Below are 19071 nucleotides of genomic sequence, written 5' to 3'. Positions count from 1 at the left end.
CTGACACCGTGGGAAGGCACTGTGCTTTTTGTGGCTGCACTCTTCCTGGTTTTTTTGGGGCGGGGAAAAGATTTTATTTTACGTCATCAAATTCTTAAAAAAGCAGGGTTAAGCAGCCATGCATCAGTGACTCCATTAAGAGAGCAGCAGGTTAGGAGCACGATGTAGTATCATGTAATTTGATTTTCAAAGGGTTTTGCAAGTTGATATACAATTGAAAATTAAGGCAAGTTAAATTAGTGTGTGAACTTCAGCGCTCTCAGATACTTTCATTCTGACTTACAGTTCCTAATGAGTCTAGAAACCTTGAAGATTTAACTATCAGATTGCAATGTATAGTAAGTCCATCCATCCACTCAGATTTTCTGATTCTGATTCTGTTAATTATTTTCAGCTTCCTTCACTCTGGATCAGGAGACTCTTGAATTATTTTCCAGAGCCAGTGTAACTCCATACGGATACCGTGAAACCAAACAAAAGAATGCTGTCCTCCCCACAGGCTGCAAGATCAGCCCTGGTACCAAAACTGAAAATGGCTGCAATGGGCTCTTTAGAGACACGTACAGCTCCTCTGACCCTCAGGCCCCTGGGATTTAGGTAACAAAAGACAGTTGCTCAGCAAAATTGTACATAGGCACAGACGTGTTGCCTGTAATCATCACCTGCTGCTGGGTTTCAATTCCAAAATGTCTTGCCTTACACAAAATCATACGCAAACTTCCATCTCTGCTTTATGTGCAGACAGCCTGCTTGCTTCCCCCCCACTTCTATTTCCGCTGTACCCTAGAGTTTGCTTCTATCCCTGTAGCTTGTGGTTGCTTTTATGTGTGCACAGTGAAGATAGTATTTAAAATCCAACCTCATTCTCAACTGAACAGATGAACTCTGAGGCAGAAGCAGTTTTTAACGATTCTTTTCCACACTGCGTGTGATGACAAATAGGTCAAGGCAAGGGAGAGCCAGACCTGCAAAGAGAGATGAGTGCCTCTAGAAAACGCCATGCCTACAGCATTTGACATTTGCCCTGTCAATTCCTTAGTTTAATACACAGCCAATGAAGCCTGAACAAACTTCCCACACAGACATCATCACTCTTCCTTCAGTGTGTTCTACGCTTTCTTCCTGAAGATTCATCTACGGCTCTCAAAGAGTAGGTCAGTCAACACACTTTTCACTTAGCCTTTGGTCTATTCAGGGATCTACCTGTGTTCCTGTCACGGGTTGGAAACAATCAGATAGGTTTGGTATGCAACAGACCCTTCTAGTTTTAAAAATGCATGCTGCAAAGCTGCTTGTACTCTTAAATGTGCTAGGTGAAACCTTTCTATCAAAAGATGACATCCAAACTAGCTGCAAGCAGACAAAAGACAGAGGTCTCTGCCGTCAGTTTTTCCCACATAATGCCCCTCGACGGCCAACTGGTATGTTTCGGAAACTAAAAGCCTCCTACTTTGTATTTCTGCCACACAGGAGATCCCCTCCTCTTCCCACACAACACTGCTCCTCAAATTTGTCACAGCCTGTACCACTCACGCTACACTGGAAACACAGACACGCTGCCTGCCGCAGCTGCTGCCCAGCTGGCCACGGAGAGTCCTGGACACCACAGTTCTTGGGGGCAGTCCCCCAAGTCAGGATTCCTTTCACCAGCTCCTCCAAACAGCACAACCACAATGCTTGGGCAACACAGAGACAGGGAAGGTTTACAGGTACTGGTCAGGCCCCTGTACAGAAAACACGGCGCACTCAGCAGCATACAAAACTTTGTCCCACCCTCTTCACAACTCTGCATAGTCTTATGATGAAGACAAGTTATTAGGCAAAGCGCTTGGACACTGCAGCAATATACTCTGCAGTCCAATCAGTTATGACCATTTCTGAATTGCACACAAGCCCTGACCGACCCTGAGGATATTTTTATTGTCCCTGGCTCTTAGAAGAATAAGGAGAACTTGTTTCAAAATCCTGACTATGCGGTTACATTAAGATTCACCCCAGGGCATGCTGGCTGCAATACCATTTGAAAATACTCTTCCTCACATAATAGGGCAAGGAATACCTGGAGCACACTAAGCCCCTCCACCTTACTGTGGCTGCAGCCAGCATTCCTGGGGGCCGAGCAGCCCACATCTGCCCTGATAACAAGTGCTGGTACTGCTCTTGTAAACGGCGTGCTAGCCAAACTCTCCCTTCCACCTTCTCCTACCCTTTGCCCCTTCCCCAGCACAGGCTGGTAGAGTGGGGAAAAGTGGCACCAGCAACTTTTAGAAGCTCCTCACTGCGTCCATAAAGAGATTGTGGACAGGAGGGGATACACCATTCAGCCCAGCACTGTCCCTGGCTCTGTAAGTCTTTCTCAGAGTCTGTAAAAGAGGTATTTAGTCTCACCTGCATGAAGAAAGCAAGAATAAAAGACCCACAAAGGAAAGCCAGATATCTTGAAATCAAGATTTCTTCATCGTCCCAGCAGCACCCACCTTTGAGGTCAGGTGCTTCCAGTTTCATTAAAAGATAGTGTGTAGGCTCCCTACAAACATGAAAGGGCTGCAAACCCTCTTAGAGTAGCTGGCAACACTGATAGAAATCATGGAACATGTCACAAATGGTCTTAGGAGTAACCCTGACAAATCATTTATTCATGAAGTGTGCTGAGAAAAATGTAACTCAGGAATAGGAAGAGATGGGATCAGCTCTGTATGTTGCTGAGAGACTTGCCCAGGGGAGCAGCTCAGACTCCCCAGAAACTCCCTGAGGCTTTGTTATGTGTACTTGTACCCTGGGTGGAGGCCCACTATCAATACTAACGTGGAGGAGACAAACCCTGTTAGGACCCTGGCAGTTGTTCTGATGCCAAAGCTGGGGTCCTGAGGAGCTGAGAGTCATTTAGCCTCACTTTCTGGAAGTTACACCTCAAGGCCATACCCTGGAATATCTGGCACACCAGCCACTGATAACTAATGCTGCTGAATAACGAAGAGGAAGAACTGTTACTTCCAACAGCTGGGATGGGTAATTTTATAACTAACAGAAAGACTTGAGTGGTAGAAGACCAGGTCTCTAAGTTAGGCACCACACTTAGTCTCCTGATGCCTTACTTTCTTCATCTTTAGAAGTATGGCAGTAGCAATAGACTAGACCATGTCTTTCAGAAAGGACACGGGCAGCGTAGTGGTTCCAGATGGAGGAATTGGCCATTCCCCTGAAGCTCAGAGATGGACATTAATAACTAGCACTGCCTAAATATCAAATACGAACATTAATCAGACTTCTGCTCAGCATCATAATCACAGCAATAGAGAAGGGACCTCCAAAGGTCCTACCGAGACAACTGGCAGGTGGTACACAAGGGAACCTAAGCCTGGCAAAGGCTGCAGGCACGCAGTTAGCGTACGTGGTATCTGACACCCGGTGTTTATCAGAATAGGAACTAATAATTTATTTCCCTCTATCTTTTTTGAATGTTTTTTCTGAATTGGTCTCTACATGTTTTCATTCTTGTTCAAGCATTACAGTCATGCACTGCCAGACAATGGAACATTTACAGTCAGATCACAGACAACAGTTGTACATGCCAAGCCTAAACCTCTAGAGTCAGCAGTGACCTTTCAGAGACAACTTGACTATCTGGCTTTAAAATCTTTGGGGGTTTTCTAAAGCTAACCTTACCTGCCTCTGATGTAACGTAGTGACATTTCATCTGTCAATCCCTTTCTTGCTCAGTCCTGTATGTGACGTATGTCAATGCTGCTAGGTTCCATGCTGCTGCCTGATCCGGTAGGGCTTCCAGCTCTGTCTGCACCTATTGATAGAACAAACGCCTATTTCACTCATCAATAAGCAGCAGTTCTCGCTCCTCAACACCTGACCGTTTGGTGATTTTATTCAGCAGCAGCTACAGGATTAACTAGACAGTATTTGACTGAGACTTTTCAGAAATTAGCAATCCTTAGTCTTTATCTTCACACACAAGCAGAGGTTCTGTGGCCTGCAGAGTTTCTCTCAATCCATGTGACCTGTGTTCAAAATTAAAATCCCAAGGGTTAAAAGGCCATTGGAAGCAATGTGGTCTTCGGGGTTGTCTGAGCATGTATATCATGCAGTGTCTTCTCCTTTGCATGAAACAGGAAGACATAGCAGAGTCTCAAACAGGCAAAGAGAAGAAGCTAGGGGCCAAGATCTTCAGAAATGCTTCAGGGTTCAGAGTTCCCAGTTGCCACTAAAAAGGAGCATCCAAATGCTGCTGCTACTGTCCCTTTGAAGAGAGACTCTGCAAGGGCTTGTGCTGGAGTTTGAACCGAAGCGTCTCCTGTGTGCCAGGCTCTAGTTCCTCAGTCTTGGATGAAGAGGTCTTCATCTTTTGTGACTGTCTCCAAGAAACGAACCTCAGTTCTCAGACTGTATCAGGAGACCCGGGGAAGACGGATTGCTTCTCCTTCCTTCAGCAAAGAAAGGGAGGCACAGAAACATGTGGCAAAAGACCCCAAACGCAGTGGCTCGCTTCCTGCCCCGACCTCCACAGAAGAAAGGACTCTCTTCCAGCCCCACCTGCCCACACCCATACATGGGCTCAGGGCAGATTAAGGCCAAAACGTAAGTGCACACAGCGATGGAACAGAAGAAAAGATGTTACAGATCTCCTAATCCCTTCTCCCTCTTCTGTGCTACCATGACCTGCACACGTAACACTAGAAGGAGTGCTCAAGGATGAGATTTGAAGGAAGAACCAGTGGATTCTTCCACCCACTGAAGTGCACCAATGTGGCAACTTGTACCTCTGTCTTCAGGGCACACATTCCTAAGAGTATTTACAGAACTGGCTGTGAACTCTACTTTTGCCCACCTTAAGGATATCCAGCCATGAGCTGAACATTATAAATATCGCCAGGAGCCTCATTTTACAGTTTCCTTTTTGCTTGGGGCCACTGGAGCCACCAGTTAGCTGAACTGTCCAAATCACTAACCTTTTGGAAAGAAAAAAAAAAACAACCCAAGAGAAGAGTATAATCACTTCTCAAAAACATAATTAGTTCCTCCAAGTCCAGTGGCTTTACTGACACTCCTTGGACTTAACGTCATCAATGAGACAGTATCATTACCAGGGAGGGTACGTGGTTTCCTGACATTGAGATTTTGCTGATTACCCATAATGGGTGACCAAAGCAGCCATGCAGTTCTCCTACAAGTAAGAGGTTGTTCACATGAAATCTACATAATTTCTGAATGACTAGTGATATTTGTTAGACCAATGTATAAATTGCCTTGTAAGTTCCATCTCATTAAGTCGTTTTCATCCCACTGTAAAAAAACTCCATTGCTAGCTACAGGATTCACATTCTGTTGTGCAGAACTTGTCTATGCTCTTGGGAAACAACTGTCAGTCAGTCGTTACTTGAAGAGCCCTTTACTATGTCGTGACAGCTATGAGAGATGTTACTCACACAAGGTGAAGTGACTTGCTACACCAGGGAACCTGTGGTAGAACAGCAGTTCTGATAGGCTGCGGAAAGCGTAGAAGAGCAGTCAGTGCATGGGGTGCAGGTCAGTACTGCAGCAAGCACACGGTGAGGCTGGTGCCAGAGGAGGCACAGGGACATCAACTCCCCAGAAGGATACCGTATGAGTAGTGACAGCTCACATAGACCAAAGTCTGGGGTAAAAAAAAAAAAAAAGCTTAGGGACAAATAATTTATCTGCAGCCTGAAACTAGAAGACGAAATTGTTGTGTTCCTTTCAGCTCTGCTGACCTGGCCTTGAGATTTTGCAGTGACTAGGACTTGCTACCCTGGGGGTTTCCGGATCTTGGGGTATTTGCAATGCCTGTCTGATGCCTGCCCTCTTTTGGCACACAGGGAGAATTACTGCCCTGCAAACCTGTAATAGGCAAGGCTGGGGGCACAGGAGTCAAACAATGCGGTAGAAGCATGCGTGATTCATGTAGTGCCACACGTGGGTTCCCAAGGCAAGTTAAATTCTCACCCCGAAACAATTAGGGCTTTGTAAAGACCCCTGGATCCTTCCTTCGAGCAGCACTAAGGACCCTGCAGCACGCACTCATGAAAGCTCTGCCTTAGCCTGTGGAATGAGTCTCAGTGTCACCTCTCTGGGTTGTTGGCACAGCCTGGCCACCGAAAGTGGCGACTCCTTGCAGACAATCCCAATGGAGCAGAGGCCAGGCAGTAACGTGACTGACATTTCATAGAGGAAAACCAAACCAGACAGAGACAAAAGCCCCAAGTCCCTGACATTACCAAGCTGTGTATTTCCTCTCCAGCTGAGCACCTGGCACGGCGTATCTCAGCGGATGTGACCTTTCTTAAGTCTCTCATGGCAAACCTGAGTCACTTTGATGCACTTCTAAGTCACAGGAGAATGTGAAGAGAAAACGCAGGAGATAAAGGAACTGGGGTAGCCACAGTAGCAGAAACTTGTCATATATTTGCAGGGGAAAAACAAAAAAAAAAGACAAAGGAGGAAATGAACACAAAAAGCATAAACTTATGGACCTGTGGTGGTTTTTTTTTTTTAAATTATAGTAACTACTGAAACATGAAATACATACGTTAACTGCCAAATCTGCAGTCTGAAAGGAGCATTCAAGAACTGCAGAATCTGAAAGGAACGTTCAAGAACTGCAAAACCCAGCCCATTTATATAAATTTTTTTCAATGTGGCTCTCAAATACCATCTGTTCTTGTCCTAATGCTTCTCCAGAACCGAATGCAGCAACACAATAAACAAAACCAACCTTCATTTTAAACAAATAGCCTTGTTAAAACTCCAGGCAGCCATATGTGATAGCCTCACATCTGAGAGAGAAAAAATATTGGTAGATAGAAATCCCAAAGACAAGAGGGGTTGTTTTTTCGTTTGCTACAAAAAAATGCAGGTGGAAAACCAATCTGACCTAACCTCCGTCTGTAGCTAATTACAAACAATGTAAGGGGCTGGCCACACGGCCTGTAACTCATGGCTAGTGCAGTTGAAAAGAAGTTAATTATTCATGAAGAAATGGTGTTATTCTCACCCAGGAATACAAATTTATAGGAATTATTAGTCAGTTTTACAGATGGTTCTTAAAATAATCAAGAGGCCAAATTTTAGTGACAACATTCATGCAGACAGTTTTGCATGTGCTTAAGTGACCTCCTGAATCAGGGCTCTATGGCAACCAAGATGCATTTAATTTACAAATCATATAGGTTTACCAAGTACTCTAACTGCCAATACGGTTCACACCAAAACCAGGGTTCGCATTGGTTTGCGGAATGAAAGAAGAACTGACACCTCATCTTACTGCATTACACTGGAAAAAATTTCCAGTACAGCCCTCTCTTTATCAGGTTAGATGAAGCTGCACAAGTTGTGCAGCTTCATCTGTGTCTCTGTCAAGTGACACAGATGTGTAACTGTGTCTCTGTCAAGTGCTTGAAAATGGGGAAATCTGAATGGTTGAAAAACAGGAACTTGCTTTGTGACACAGGCCCACACCTCTGAGAAGGGAAAGTTTCATTTCTGGCACATAGGAAGACAAGTGCGGGCAGAAGGCAGCACCAATTTGTTCAAGATTCTCTGCCTATTTTTAACTACTTTCTGCCATTTTAGGGAGGATTGGAACAAAAAAATCCAAGCAAGTTTTTCACAGAAGAGTGACAAGACTGAACATGGCGATTAAAAAAATATTATTTCTTTTATTTAGAGTGAAGTATCTACATTAGTTTATTTAAACCAACAGTCTACCAACACCCAAATCCTCAAAAAAAAAAATCACATCATAAATGCCTCCAATCCTATCAAATGTTATTATGGTTTCACTCTTCTGATAGGATTATACATCTCGGCACAGTACAGCCAGCACAGACTGGCTCACAGGTATGCATTAGCACAAAAGCCAGCAATTACAGCCTGTGAGGGCTCGCTATTACAGGCCTTCAGCCACACAGCACACTGAATTGTCCGTCTTCAGTTTTCCAAACGTTGATGAGCAAATGCAACTTGCCCTCAGCTACGCTACCTCTGCTGTGCACTTCCAGGGCCAGCATCAGTTCCTTCTGCAGCCAGAGGGAACCCATGCCCTAGTTTGCAGCAGATCTGATCGGGAGGCTGTAGGAAAGCACAAGAACACAGTGCGCACAGGCATCTTCCTGTGCAGCTGAGCCAGAGGGCAGAAAACAAGTAAGATTCGTGGAAACAGCTGAAGAACTCACACCACAGAGGAGCTCTGCTGCCACTGCAGCACTTCTGTCAAGCCAACAGCTCATCTGTTCCGGTGGGCTGCGTTTTCACCATATAGCCCCACAACCTCAGATCTCTCACTAGTTATCTGCACCTTGCTCCGTTACATGGAAACATGGTACTTTCTTTATTGCCTCTGAAGTACAGCCTACAAACTTGATAAGCATCGTTTCTGAGAATTTGTTGGGTGTTCTCTGGAATGCATTTCTCCGATTCATCCATTGCACTTTGCCATCCAATTCACTGCAAGATGACAGCATTTAAGCCACAGCACACTTCCAAAGAGCTCTACATTCACAACAGGGACTCTGTGTTTTGGATGGGGCTGAGCCTTATCATCCTGAAAGTCCCAGCAACTCTCAGGTCAGAACTGCTGCCAGGCCAGATTTACAGAGAAGAACACTACACACAGCTTTCTCAAGTTGCACACAAAGCCAGGGGCAAGGCAGCATGTGATCTCAAAGCCTGCTAAGCCATAGGATTGACCATTTGGTGAACCTGCTTTCCGTGAGAACTGGAGTAACTTTTTGCTCATTTGTACTCTCCAATCACACACATCATACATGCGCATCTAGCTGCTACCACAATTTATTTCAAAAAGTCACTGTGACACTTCATATATAATACAAATGTTTATATACATTGTATATGCACTTCAAAATAGGAAGTCACTGCTAAGTACGCCATATGTATAACATATATGAAAACATATGTTTAAAAACATGTTTCTAGACACCAGTTGTATTCTTGAATACATTTCCTGTTGCATATTTTGGCATATGCTTTGGTACTGTGTACATAAAATACCTATTTCTAGTGAGTTATCTACTGAGGAGTTATATATGAAGTGAAAAACACTTCTGAGTTATAGAACTTTTGAGTTTACTTCTTTTTGAATATTTACACTGAGGTATTTAAATTACATCAAAAGCTATTGACAATAACACTCCAGGTTGCTCTCAGACACTTCAGGTTTTGAACTTGCTACCTAAAATTTGAATGCTTTCCAAAACTACAGACTGATTAACTTGTGGTAAAATGTTACAGAAGTAAAATTCATTTCATACAGTATACAGGCAAACAACCAGGTATTTTAACTGCACAGAGACCAAATCAAGAACACTTCTTCAGTTCTGAATGCAGGTTCCATTGACAGTATGCGCAAGGTGATCATCCAGATGAATGGTCAGAGCATAGTTTAGGCATCTTATCCACTGTTACGTGATCTTTGCATATCTTTGCTAAGATGCAACCCTCGAAGGCCCTGAGAGTCAGCACTGTGTTAAGAGTTCAGGTCTCGCCTCTTTTCAACAAGAGAGCATCTAAGGAGTTGCTCTTTTCTAAACCACCAAAAAATTATCATTCATCAGCAGAAAAACTTTAAATGTCCACGTACATGCTCCTAAACTTAAGACAAAAAGACCTTCCCCAAATCCAGAGCACTGCCTGGAACCAACTCGCTTGTGGGTTTCTCCCTACACCCACAGCAAGCAATCAAGTCCCACAAAAGCGGTTTAAGGTAAAACAGTTTTACTGTGGAGATGTCCAAGCTTGACTGAAGCAGCCTTGCTGATGATAGACACACCAGGGTATTCAGCACAACAGGATGTCCACCAAGAGGAAGCACACAACGTGTCGGCTGCACAGGGCTTATAGATAAAATGTTAGTTATACATGGCAACTACTAAAGTTTACAGTGCAGACAAGTGGTACTCTACACCTTTCCACCTATTTTGAACTACAGTTTCCACTAATAACGTTCTAATCAGAAATTACCATTCCCTTTGCCTTCTGACAATCCACATAGTCTACTTTCCACATGCATGAAGATCTCCATGGAGATTTCCAAACACTCAGAGATCTGGAGCTACCTGATGATTATGAGTAATTCCATTTGTTGGCCTGACAACAGGGATACTGCTCAATATGTTAACATGACATTTTCTCAATGGGTATGTTTGAAGAAATGCAGAAAAGAGAGAAGTGGCATTGAATAGCCATCTCCCAACAGTCACTTAACAGCTAGCACCAGAATTCTGGTGCTATTCTGGTGCACAGCCAGCACAAGAGTTACCAGCAATGACAACCGTTTCTGGAGGCACAGCTGACATACGCCACTCAATTTGACCAAGAAGAAACAACTTGAAAAATTGGAAGCACGAAGGAAGCTGGCTAGGTTCATCAGGGGAGATTTCTTCACCTAAAGCGAGGAGAGTTCATTTGGGAACTAGACTGAAACACTGGAGATAACTGCACTGAGAAGAGAGACATGCTCTGCTTAGCATCTCAGAATTGTAAGACAAAATATAAGCTCAGTCATAAAGCAGGTCTTTTGACTTCCCTGTTTTGCTGTCTGCTCAACGATCCGCTCTTACAGCTTCATAAACACTTTCTTTGGTCCAAAGAAAACTACCCATCACTACATACAGAATTGACTAGAAACGCACAGGGGACTGTATCAACTCAGTCCTGGCATCAGGGATGCTGTGCGCAGGATCTGCCTCAGAGAAAGAATCACATGATTCCACCAAGAACAGCTACTCCCATGGGCCCTAATGCCAAAGGGGCTGCTCAACGAGACCAGAAGGAACCGAAGTGCAATTAAACAGTTACACACATCCACACATAGCCACAGAATGCTCTGTCACGTTACTTGTTACAATCGATCAGCTCAGAAAGGCAGGAAACAGTAACGTAATGTAGAGTCAGTTTTTTATGAGACTAGAATTGCAGTCAATGTGTTCTTCCTGGATAGGAATTCGACAGCTCCTTTCTTCTGAAAGACAGATAATAAAAATAAATAAATAAATACTGTACAGAGTAGAAGGGGCAGGAAAGGGAAACCAGGGAATTTTCTAGTTTCATGGATGACTAGGCCCCTATGAGTGACATTTGGGTCGATGCTTGTCTTTCCAGCCAGTGCTAGGAAACACCAAGTGTTGGGAACATTTAAAATACACTTTACCATTGCTCTATGAATGGAACATGAGGCAGCTGTGGGCTGACTCAAGAGCCAGGCTGCCACTTAATTCTGAATATAGAGTTCAGCTCTTCTCAGTCAAACCTTTCCTGTGTTTACAGGAGACACTTCAAAACAGTTCACTTCTATGTAGGCAAAAAAGTTCACAATATACTCTTTAAAAGACTGTTGATTCTGGATCCTCTCTGTACTGAATAGAATTCCCTGCACAAAATCATTACACCATTTTTGCAGGGACTAAGGGAGGAAAAAGCTAGAAGGAGTTAAAATCAGAGAAAGAGAGAGAATCCTTCTGCATGGCAACAAGCAGAGGAATCTGTGCTCTCTAAGAATGCAAACTTAAGACACTATGACCTCCAGTGCATCAGGACTAAACAGAGGATCAACAACTGGTATTAACTGCAGATGACACTGTGCTACTTAGCCAGGTAGGCTTCATTACGATTGAAACAATTATCAAAAGTTCAAATAGGGGGCCCTGATTATTCTCTTTCCTATACATTTTTCCCCATAAAAAGAAACTCACGCCGATGGTTGTTTCTAAAAGGCCTCTTCTTGGTCTCTTTTTTGGCTGCTTGGATAACCAACAGGAGGATGGACATTCCACTCACAATGAGCAATATCAGACAAATAAGGATAAGTGATAAAGACCCTGAAAGAAAAACACAAGAAGAATACACTAAAAAAGATTCATGGTTCTAGCTGGAGTTTCCATGGCTTTCCAGCTTCAAAAGAAGGAACCTAGAACTCCAGAAGTACCCCTGAACCCTAAAGTCCCAGCTGCCAAGCAGACTAGCAAGAAGTCTGGAATCCTGTGACTGAATCTCACTGGAAGACTGTGTAAAATACAGATATGGCTTCTGAGAAAGTGTGTGATTTCATTTCCAATGAAATCAGTTTCAGGCGAAAATTCCTGACCAGCTCCAGTAAAGAGAGAGACTAGACTTGGTCATTCCCTCTCCTTACCCCAGTTAGTCTCTGTGGGGCTGTTCGTATCTGGGCAAATGAAAGGGATCACACTGGGTCTGGACGGTGAGAACATTGCAGTCGACACATTATTCTTGTTGTCAGTGGTGGAAAGATTCAAAGCAGGTGTTGCATTCTGAGAGGTAGCTGGCTGTGTGACATGGTTGCTGCAAACAGCATCATCTGTTTTTGTCCCTTGCCGAAGAGTATTTTTCCCAAGAATGCTGCAGCTGGAGATGTAAAATAAGTTAGTGTAGTTTTCCAAACAGTTGCAGTAATGACTTTGTAAGTGATCTCTATGGAACGAGTGAACATTACAATCCTTGTTTTATCAATACAAACTCAGGCTTCACCTTTTCTAGATTCTACAGATATGTGAAGAACAACTAAGCTAATCGAAGTTATTACTGGAAAAAAACCTGACATTGTTTTTCTTAGCATCTGTGCAGGTAACAGCCTTGAAGCACGGCTGCATTTGGCAAGGAAACCTTTGCTACAGACACAAAACATCCAGACCTTAAAAAAAAAAAAAAGGCTGAGAATACTGTTGTTGCCATAGGTGAAGAGAGAAAGGGTGGAAGGCAGCCAAATGCTTCAAATCAATACACAGACTGCTCAAGGCTCCCAGGAGTCACAAAGAACATGGTTTCATTGCATCTACTGCAGGTTTACTCTACACACCATGATTTGGGCATCAATTGCTGCAGAAGTAAACCCAAAATGTTGCTCTGAACATGTTTGGATCAGTGATACATACTTGGTCCAAGGTTGACAGTTTTCATTTCCCCCTATGGAGTAAGACCCTTCAGGACATGGTGAGCATACTGGAAAAAAAGAGAGAGGCAGAATTTGAGTTCAGTTAGCAACATAACTGTATGACAGCTACACAGTAGTTACACTAATAGCTTATACTAGTAGTCTAGCTTACAGAATAGACCCAACCAAACCCACATAGCCTCTAAAAACCATAGTTATTGGGACAGAAGTAACACAGCATGCTCAGTGGTTCATTTTATTCTGCAACTGGCAAGGTTTCCCGTATTCTCTACTGGCTAATTATGGATATTAACAAGGAGAGCATTAAGATTTCTGACAGCTCAGGAATCACAGAGCGACAGTTTGCACAACTACCCTGCTATAACACTTGTGTGGAGATATCGACAAGACAAATGACAACAGCTTTTACACTAGAAATAACAACCATCTCATCTGAAGTGGAGGCAAGAGTTTGGAGAGTCTGACACACCACTACCTTACCGCTTCCCAGTGTATAGCTGACATCTGGCATGTAACCTGCAACACACATGCAAATCCTGTCAGAGGTCTTCTCACACTTCTTCACTTCCACGCTCCCCTTCCCTAGCAACAATAGAATAAAGGGCAAGTGAGAGACAAGAAATAAGAAAGAAAAAAAAAAATAATTACTCAGTGCCTATCTGTTGTATGTAGAAACAACTGCAGAGAACAGAGCTTATTAACAATTCTGAAGACACCAGTTTTCAGGCAGTGCAAGCCTGCTTCCCTTTGAAGGCTCTACCATCACTACCAACCAGGAGATATCAGCTATTGAAATAACAATCCAGTCTTTGGTCTTAGTCGTCTCAAGCAACAGGCTTTTGAGGTGCGTGCAAAGATAAGAAAGCATGTGAAGACTGATTGCCTCCCAAATTTGTATCAAGAAATGACCGCTATACAACTGACTTACTAGTGTTGCAGATTGTACAACTCTTGCAGAAGTTGTGGTTGTGCTCACTACTAAAGTATTCATCTTGACAGGGGGCACAGACCGTGTCTGTTGTTGCTGTGCAGCGGCTTCTCATTCTTTGACCTAAAACAAAGACCACGTAGAAGGAGGAAGTGATGGTTATCAGAAGGAAACCCTCTTCATTTTCATGCATTAGAATGAGAGTGCCCAGAAAGTGACAGTTCCACTTACAACTCTGGCTGAAGACATTCAGCAGATTTAGACATGCCAGAATCCCTAGAAGTTTTGACCCATAGCATCGCTGTAAATTAAGCAGCTAAAATGGGCTAGTAGGGGCCTGATGACTTCCTGAGAGTTGAGGCAATGCCCCAAACGATTCTCCCAGTGGATTCCAAATATCACTTCTCCAGACCACCTTTTCATATGGTTTAGACACCACAGTTTGCAGCCAATGTCTGTCAGGAAAAAAGCGCAGGTTTTTGGCATAGCAATATGTAATACAATGGCTTTATGACAGATCCTGTCTTCCCTTATGAGATAAATCAAGCAATTCAACGCAAAGTAATCCCAACCAGGTACAAAAGACTGTAATGGACTGCTCAGGTTTGCAGAAAATTCATTAGTGACGCAGTCAAGAATAAATGTTTGCAGTATCTTGCTGTTGGCATTCTGAAAGCCCATTAGCCATGAAAGAATGCGTTGTATTTTGATATGCATCTGTACTGGCACCCAACATCATCAACGATGTTACTAGCTCCATTTCATAAATAGCGAGACACAGTGCAAGATGTAAGGCAGGCATTGGTTACTATTCCGAACAGTATGTGTGTATCACACATTGCATTTAGAAGCAGGCTCTGAATGCTTGCACGCACAAATTCCAACCTGTATGATACACAGTACTTACACAGAAGTTCAGACTGATGCGCTAGGATGACAAGGTTTGTGAGCAAAGCGACTTGCCCAAACTGAAACAGCAAGTTAACAGTGGATTTCGGAAAAGGAGTCAGACATGTTCCTTCTATCTCACTAGCTTCTCTCCATACAGCACAGGCTGCGGGAACTATAGATAGCTTTAATGACTAGGGGTTTTACAGTTGAGCTTAAATACGTCCTTATTCTCACAGACTCTTTCTTTCATTTTGGTTCTCCATTTTCCCATTCTGTAGGTGAACAATGAGCACCAAGTCTCTTGCTCACTCTAATTTTCTCTGTATTTTATTGAGTGCTATCAGTGGCAAAATACAGGAGATTTGTGGTGACCACAATATATGCAATACACTTCTACATTTTTACCATCTACGCAATCAGGAAGAGACTATGAAGAACTGTTTCCCCAACAGCAGCAGATTTGCTAACAATGCAAAAAACCTGACAGAAGTCTTCCAGCGTAAGGAAGAACAAAAAACTTCAGAGATAAAGGATTATCTGTATCTGCATATAAGTATGCCGTTCTTTAAATTGAGATCAGAAACAGTCAGATTTAAATAGTTTTGAGAATAATGCAATAAACTCCCTCAAGTCTTAGATTAAAGGTTGAATTTATTCCAATTAGCATCTCTGAAGGTAATACTATTGCAACAGTTCATACCATATCCATTTTGTGTAGTAGACTTAATTATGAAAAGAGGAAGTAACTGTTCCGAAAGATGCATACAAAACCATATGCAAGACTAAGCTGCAACTGCATTTACAGACACGAGCTATGCTCCCTCTAGGTGCGTAGATGTACCCTTCTTTTAGTACAGTCAATGTTGACTGTACTAAAAATAATCTCTTTTCTGTTAAGGGGATTGCTCCTTGAACAGCAACACTACCTGTTAATTGCTGTTACTCTTCATCACTAAGTCATTTCTATAATGAAATCCCAACTATTAAAGTATTTGAGGTTTGATATTTTGCATTTGTGCTTCTCAATACTGCATTGCCTTCAGAGATATTCAGATTGTGGAAAAATACACACATATGCATGCAAATCGCAGAATTCAGACTCATTCAGTTTCTACAATAAGAAAGGAGGAAACAAACATTTCCTGTCAAGTTACGCTTTGCTAATCTCCGTCCATGAATCAAGCATATCTTTTTTCTTAAAAAAAAAACCACACCAAGTCTTAAGTAGTATAAACCTTGCCACAAAAGAAAGCTTAAAAAACATCTTTAGCAACAGAATTAATTACCTAAAGTTTTCCATTACTATGCAAGATTTCTGAGCTTCTTTATGTGATAGGTAAAGGACAGTAACATAAACGCTACCGTCTTTTCTCAGCTAATACTCCCACAATGAAAATGCACCAGACCGACACATTAAGGAAGCTGAGCCACACAAAAGAAGTTGAAGAACATGTAGCTCTTTCAAAGAGGAGGATTCCTCAATTTAGTATGTTACAGAAATAATCTTTGCCAGTCTAGCCTGATATGAAACTGTCTTCATCAAATGCTTTTTCTCCATGTTATGCTTCCTACATTAGAATATTTCCATCAAGCTGTTTTCTACCACCTGTGGGTTATTAACTGATAAATATTACATCGAGCAAGTATAACCAACATCCAGTGAAAGCTACTTACCAGGGGCACAGTCCTTGCAGCATTTTTCACCGAAAGGATACTGATGTTCTTTGCATTTCAGTCCGAAGCAATGGCTAATAGTGACTGCCAGCAGCAAGAACAAAACAGTAGAAAAATGTGAGTAAAAACCTACAGCTACCATAATGCAGCCCTACTGTCCCAGCAAAATCTTGATAGCACCAAACTCTTGGAGAAGTGATACTAAACCACTGGCGACCAGAACATATGTCAGTTGCTGGGAAATTCCCAGCATGTGCTCCACGCCCCCATCCTTCTTCCACATCCCGCAAACCTATTTTTTGCAGTTCACAACTAAAATATTCATAGGCAGAAAGACAGCATGCTGAACAGCGTTATGAAGAGATTTCTATTCATAGCCTTAAAACAGAGTGCCTCCAGCCAGGTACATACCTCTCTACATAGTATTAAAGCACAGGCCTCAAATGCCAGGAGAACTAGAAGAGATGATCCTTGTCATTGTAAAGAGGAGTATTAAAGCGATACAGAGGTAACGCCTGAAAACCTTTACGGATGAGAGCTGTAGGTAAAATGAAACATAGCCCACATAGGCTTGCTCCTTAAAAGGCAAAGTACAGGCAGATTCTCCCCCCTTGGTCTCATGATAACGGTAGACCCGTGACTTTTATTGCTGCATAAAACCCAATGTTGTTAATACATTTCTCTTCTCAGGGAGAGTGCAGGATCACAAATCATCAGTCATCTTACTATTGCCCTCAGGAGCTAGCAAAAGCTACAGATGAGAAGCATTTGCAGTCTCCATTTCCGACTCTTAATATCAGACTCCCTGCATTGCCATTGAAGAAAAGTAAGCTCCTGACTCCAAAATAGAGACTTGTATTACCCCTACCATTTGCTCCCATGGAAATAAAAGCTTCCAGCGGAGGTGCGCTCTGAAAGCAGAGGATGCAATATTTGCGTACCAGCTACTTTTGATGCCTGTTTGTTCCACAGAAGCATGTTAACTCTGGAATCCAAACCCCCAGAAGGCTTCCCCACCCATCTGTGCAAGCCACCAACAATAGGACAGCAGTGGAGGAGGCTGAGTAGCACACTGGCATTGCAGTCCTGCCCTCACCTAACACAAGCATGTAGAGTAGAGAAAAAAGTGATCACACTAGGAATTAGTAGGTTTAACTCTCCAGGCTCACTATTAGAATTTTACTAATTTGATCTTATTGATCTAGGATCTAAATTTTACATCTTCCTGTTCTAAGAGATTTGAGCAACTCTTATGCAAAGGCCCAAGTAAACAAGACATCCTACAGCAATCAAAGATGTTCTGTTTACGTTAGTTAAAAAAAACATAGCAGACCTCCCAGACAAAGCAGATCTACAGTCAATTTACATCTAAATGCAAAGGAAATTTTTGATTAGAACAGAAGTACATTTGGAATTCAATTAGCCTGCAGTATTTGGGAGGACTGAACAGCAATATCGTGGCATGTTTTATCCAGAACTGCTGCTTTTCATTTCTTTCTTAAATTTCTGTAAGACTGTTTAAGAGTGGAAAGGGAGACAAAAGCGAGGCAGAACAGTAACTATTTTTCTATTTCTCCTACTTTCCAAGCATTTTGGAAAACAACCACTATGGAAAAGAAGTATACCTTAAAGCCGTTCTCTCCAAAAGGGAGCAAAGCTGACAGAGCAAGTAAACCATACCAGCTGAACTTCAACTACCTTCACACTCAGTACCTGCATGCAGGAAATACCCCAATCTCTTCCCACTGTAGTATCACACTCAATGCCATTTAAGTGGCTTTACGCCTCATGACTCAGTCATTCCCTCAGCACTATTTAACCAGACTTTTTCTTCCCCAATTCTCTTTCACTAACAGTAGCAGAGTTTACCGATTCAATAAATCGAATTATTTTTCAGTAGAAACTGAAAGTGCAAACTCCTATGATGTTCATATACAAGGTAAGGTTAAAATTCTGCTACATACATTTAAACTGAAAACTCCCAAATCACTACAGCAGTGATGATGAAGCATTGATATTCTTGTTAAGGATACTTTAATACAAATTAAATGCTCATTTAATAAAAGCAGTTAGCACACAAACTTCATATACCATCTTGAGAATTCAACTTCTATGTATGGCATCCTTAAGTGTTACCAGGCTTGATATTGCCAGATTCCTTTACATGGCCACATTATGCAAGTAAGTAAAACAGGGAGAGAACACAGTGATTATCCCATAAAATTTCGCATGTAGCACACTCCTTGGCTGGATTTTCACCAATGCAAATTAACCTCTCCCAAATGCTGCTTGGCATTGCCATGGGGACCACGTGTGCCACAGGCTGCTGCCAAAAAACAGCCTGGATGCAGGTACTCTGGTTGTAGTAGGAGAGGAGAGCTTCAGAGCAGTGAGTTGAGCCATGCTGTGGGTCAGAAATAAGACCCTGTTCTGCTTTTTTTAATGTACATGTATCATTTTTGACTATAGATGTTTATCCTAGATATTCTATACAAGCGGTTGAATTCTGGAAAGACAAAACATGTCCATGAGATAGCAGCACTCAGATAGCAAGTCCTATCAACAGTAGGCAGTTTGCTTGTGTACATGGAGGAAAAAAAAAAAAAAACCACACCAAAAACAC

At 42.5% G+C, this 19071-nt stretch overlaps 1 protein-coding gene across 1 annotated transcript; it reads right to left on the bottom strand.

Annotated features, from left to right (window-relative positions):
* Positions 1-10937: 10937 nt before the first annotated feature.
* On the bottom strand, positions 10938-13998 carry TNFRSF4 (tumor necrosis factor receptor superfamily, member 4). Its single transcript, XM_009325176.1, has 6 exons — positions 13884-13998; positions 13436-13537; positions 12936-13002; positions 12179-12408; positions 11739-11864; positions 10938-11005 (listed from the first exon to the last, which is right to left on the bottom strand). The coding sequence occupies exons 1-6, from the start codon at positions 13996-13998 to the stop codon at positions 10938-10940; spliced, it is 708 nt and encodes a 235-aa protein (XP_009323451.1).
* Positions 13999-19071: the final 5073 nt, after the last annotated feature.

Source organism: Pygoscelis adeliae, unplaced genomic scaffold, assembly GCF_000699105.1.
Source record: "Pygoscelis adeliae isolate BGI_AS28 unplaced genomic scaffold, ASM69910v1 Scaffold36, whole genome shotgun sequence".
Lineage (NCBI taxonomy): Eukaryota > Metazoa > Chordata > Aves > Sphenisciformes > Spheniscidae > Pygoscelis > Pygoscelis adeliae.
The sequence above is the reverse complement of the archived record's forward strand: the minus strand, read 5'-3'. Positions and strand labels throughout refer to the sequence as shown.

What these genes read in the sequence shown, in the direction of transcription:
- TNFRSF4 (XM_009325176.1), bottom strand. Translation starts at nt 13,998, where the DNA reads ATGAGAAGCCGCTGCACAGCAACAACAGACACGGTCTGTGCCCCCTGT. An exon ending in AACTGTCAACCTTGGACCAA is followed by an intron (nt 12,409 to 12,935) that starts GTATGTATCACT and finishes TTACATCTCCAG; the next exon opens with CTGCAGCATTCTTGGGAAAA. An exon ending in CCCCACAGAGACTAACTGGG is followed by an intron (nt 11,865 to 12,178) that starts GTAAGGAGAGGG and finishes TTTTTCTTTCAG; the next exon opens with GGTCTTTATCACTTATCCTT.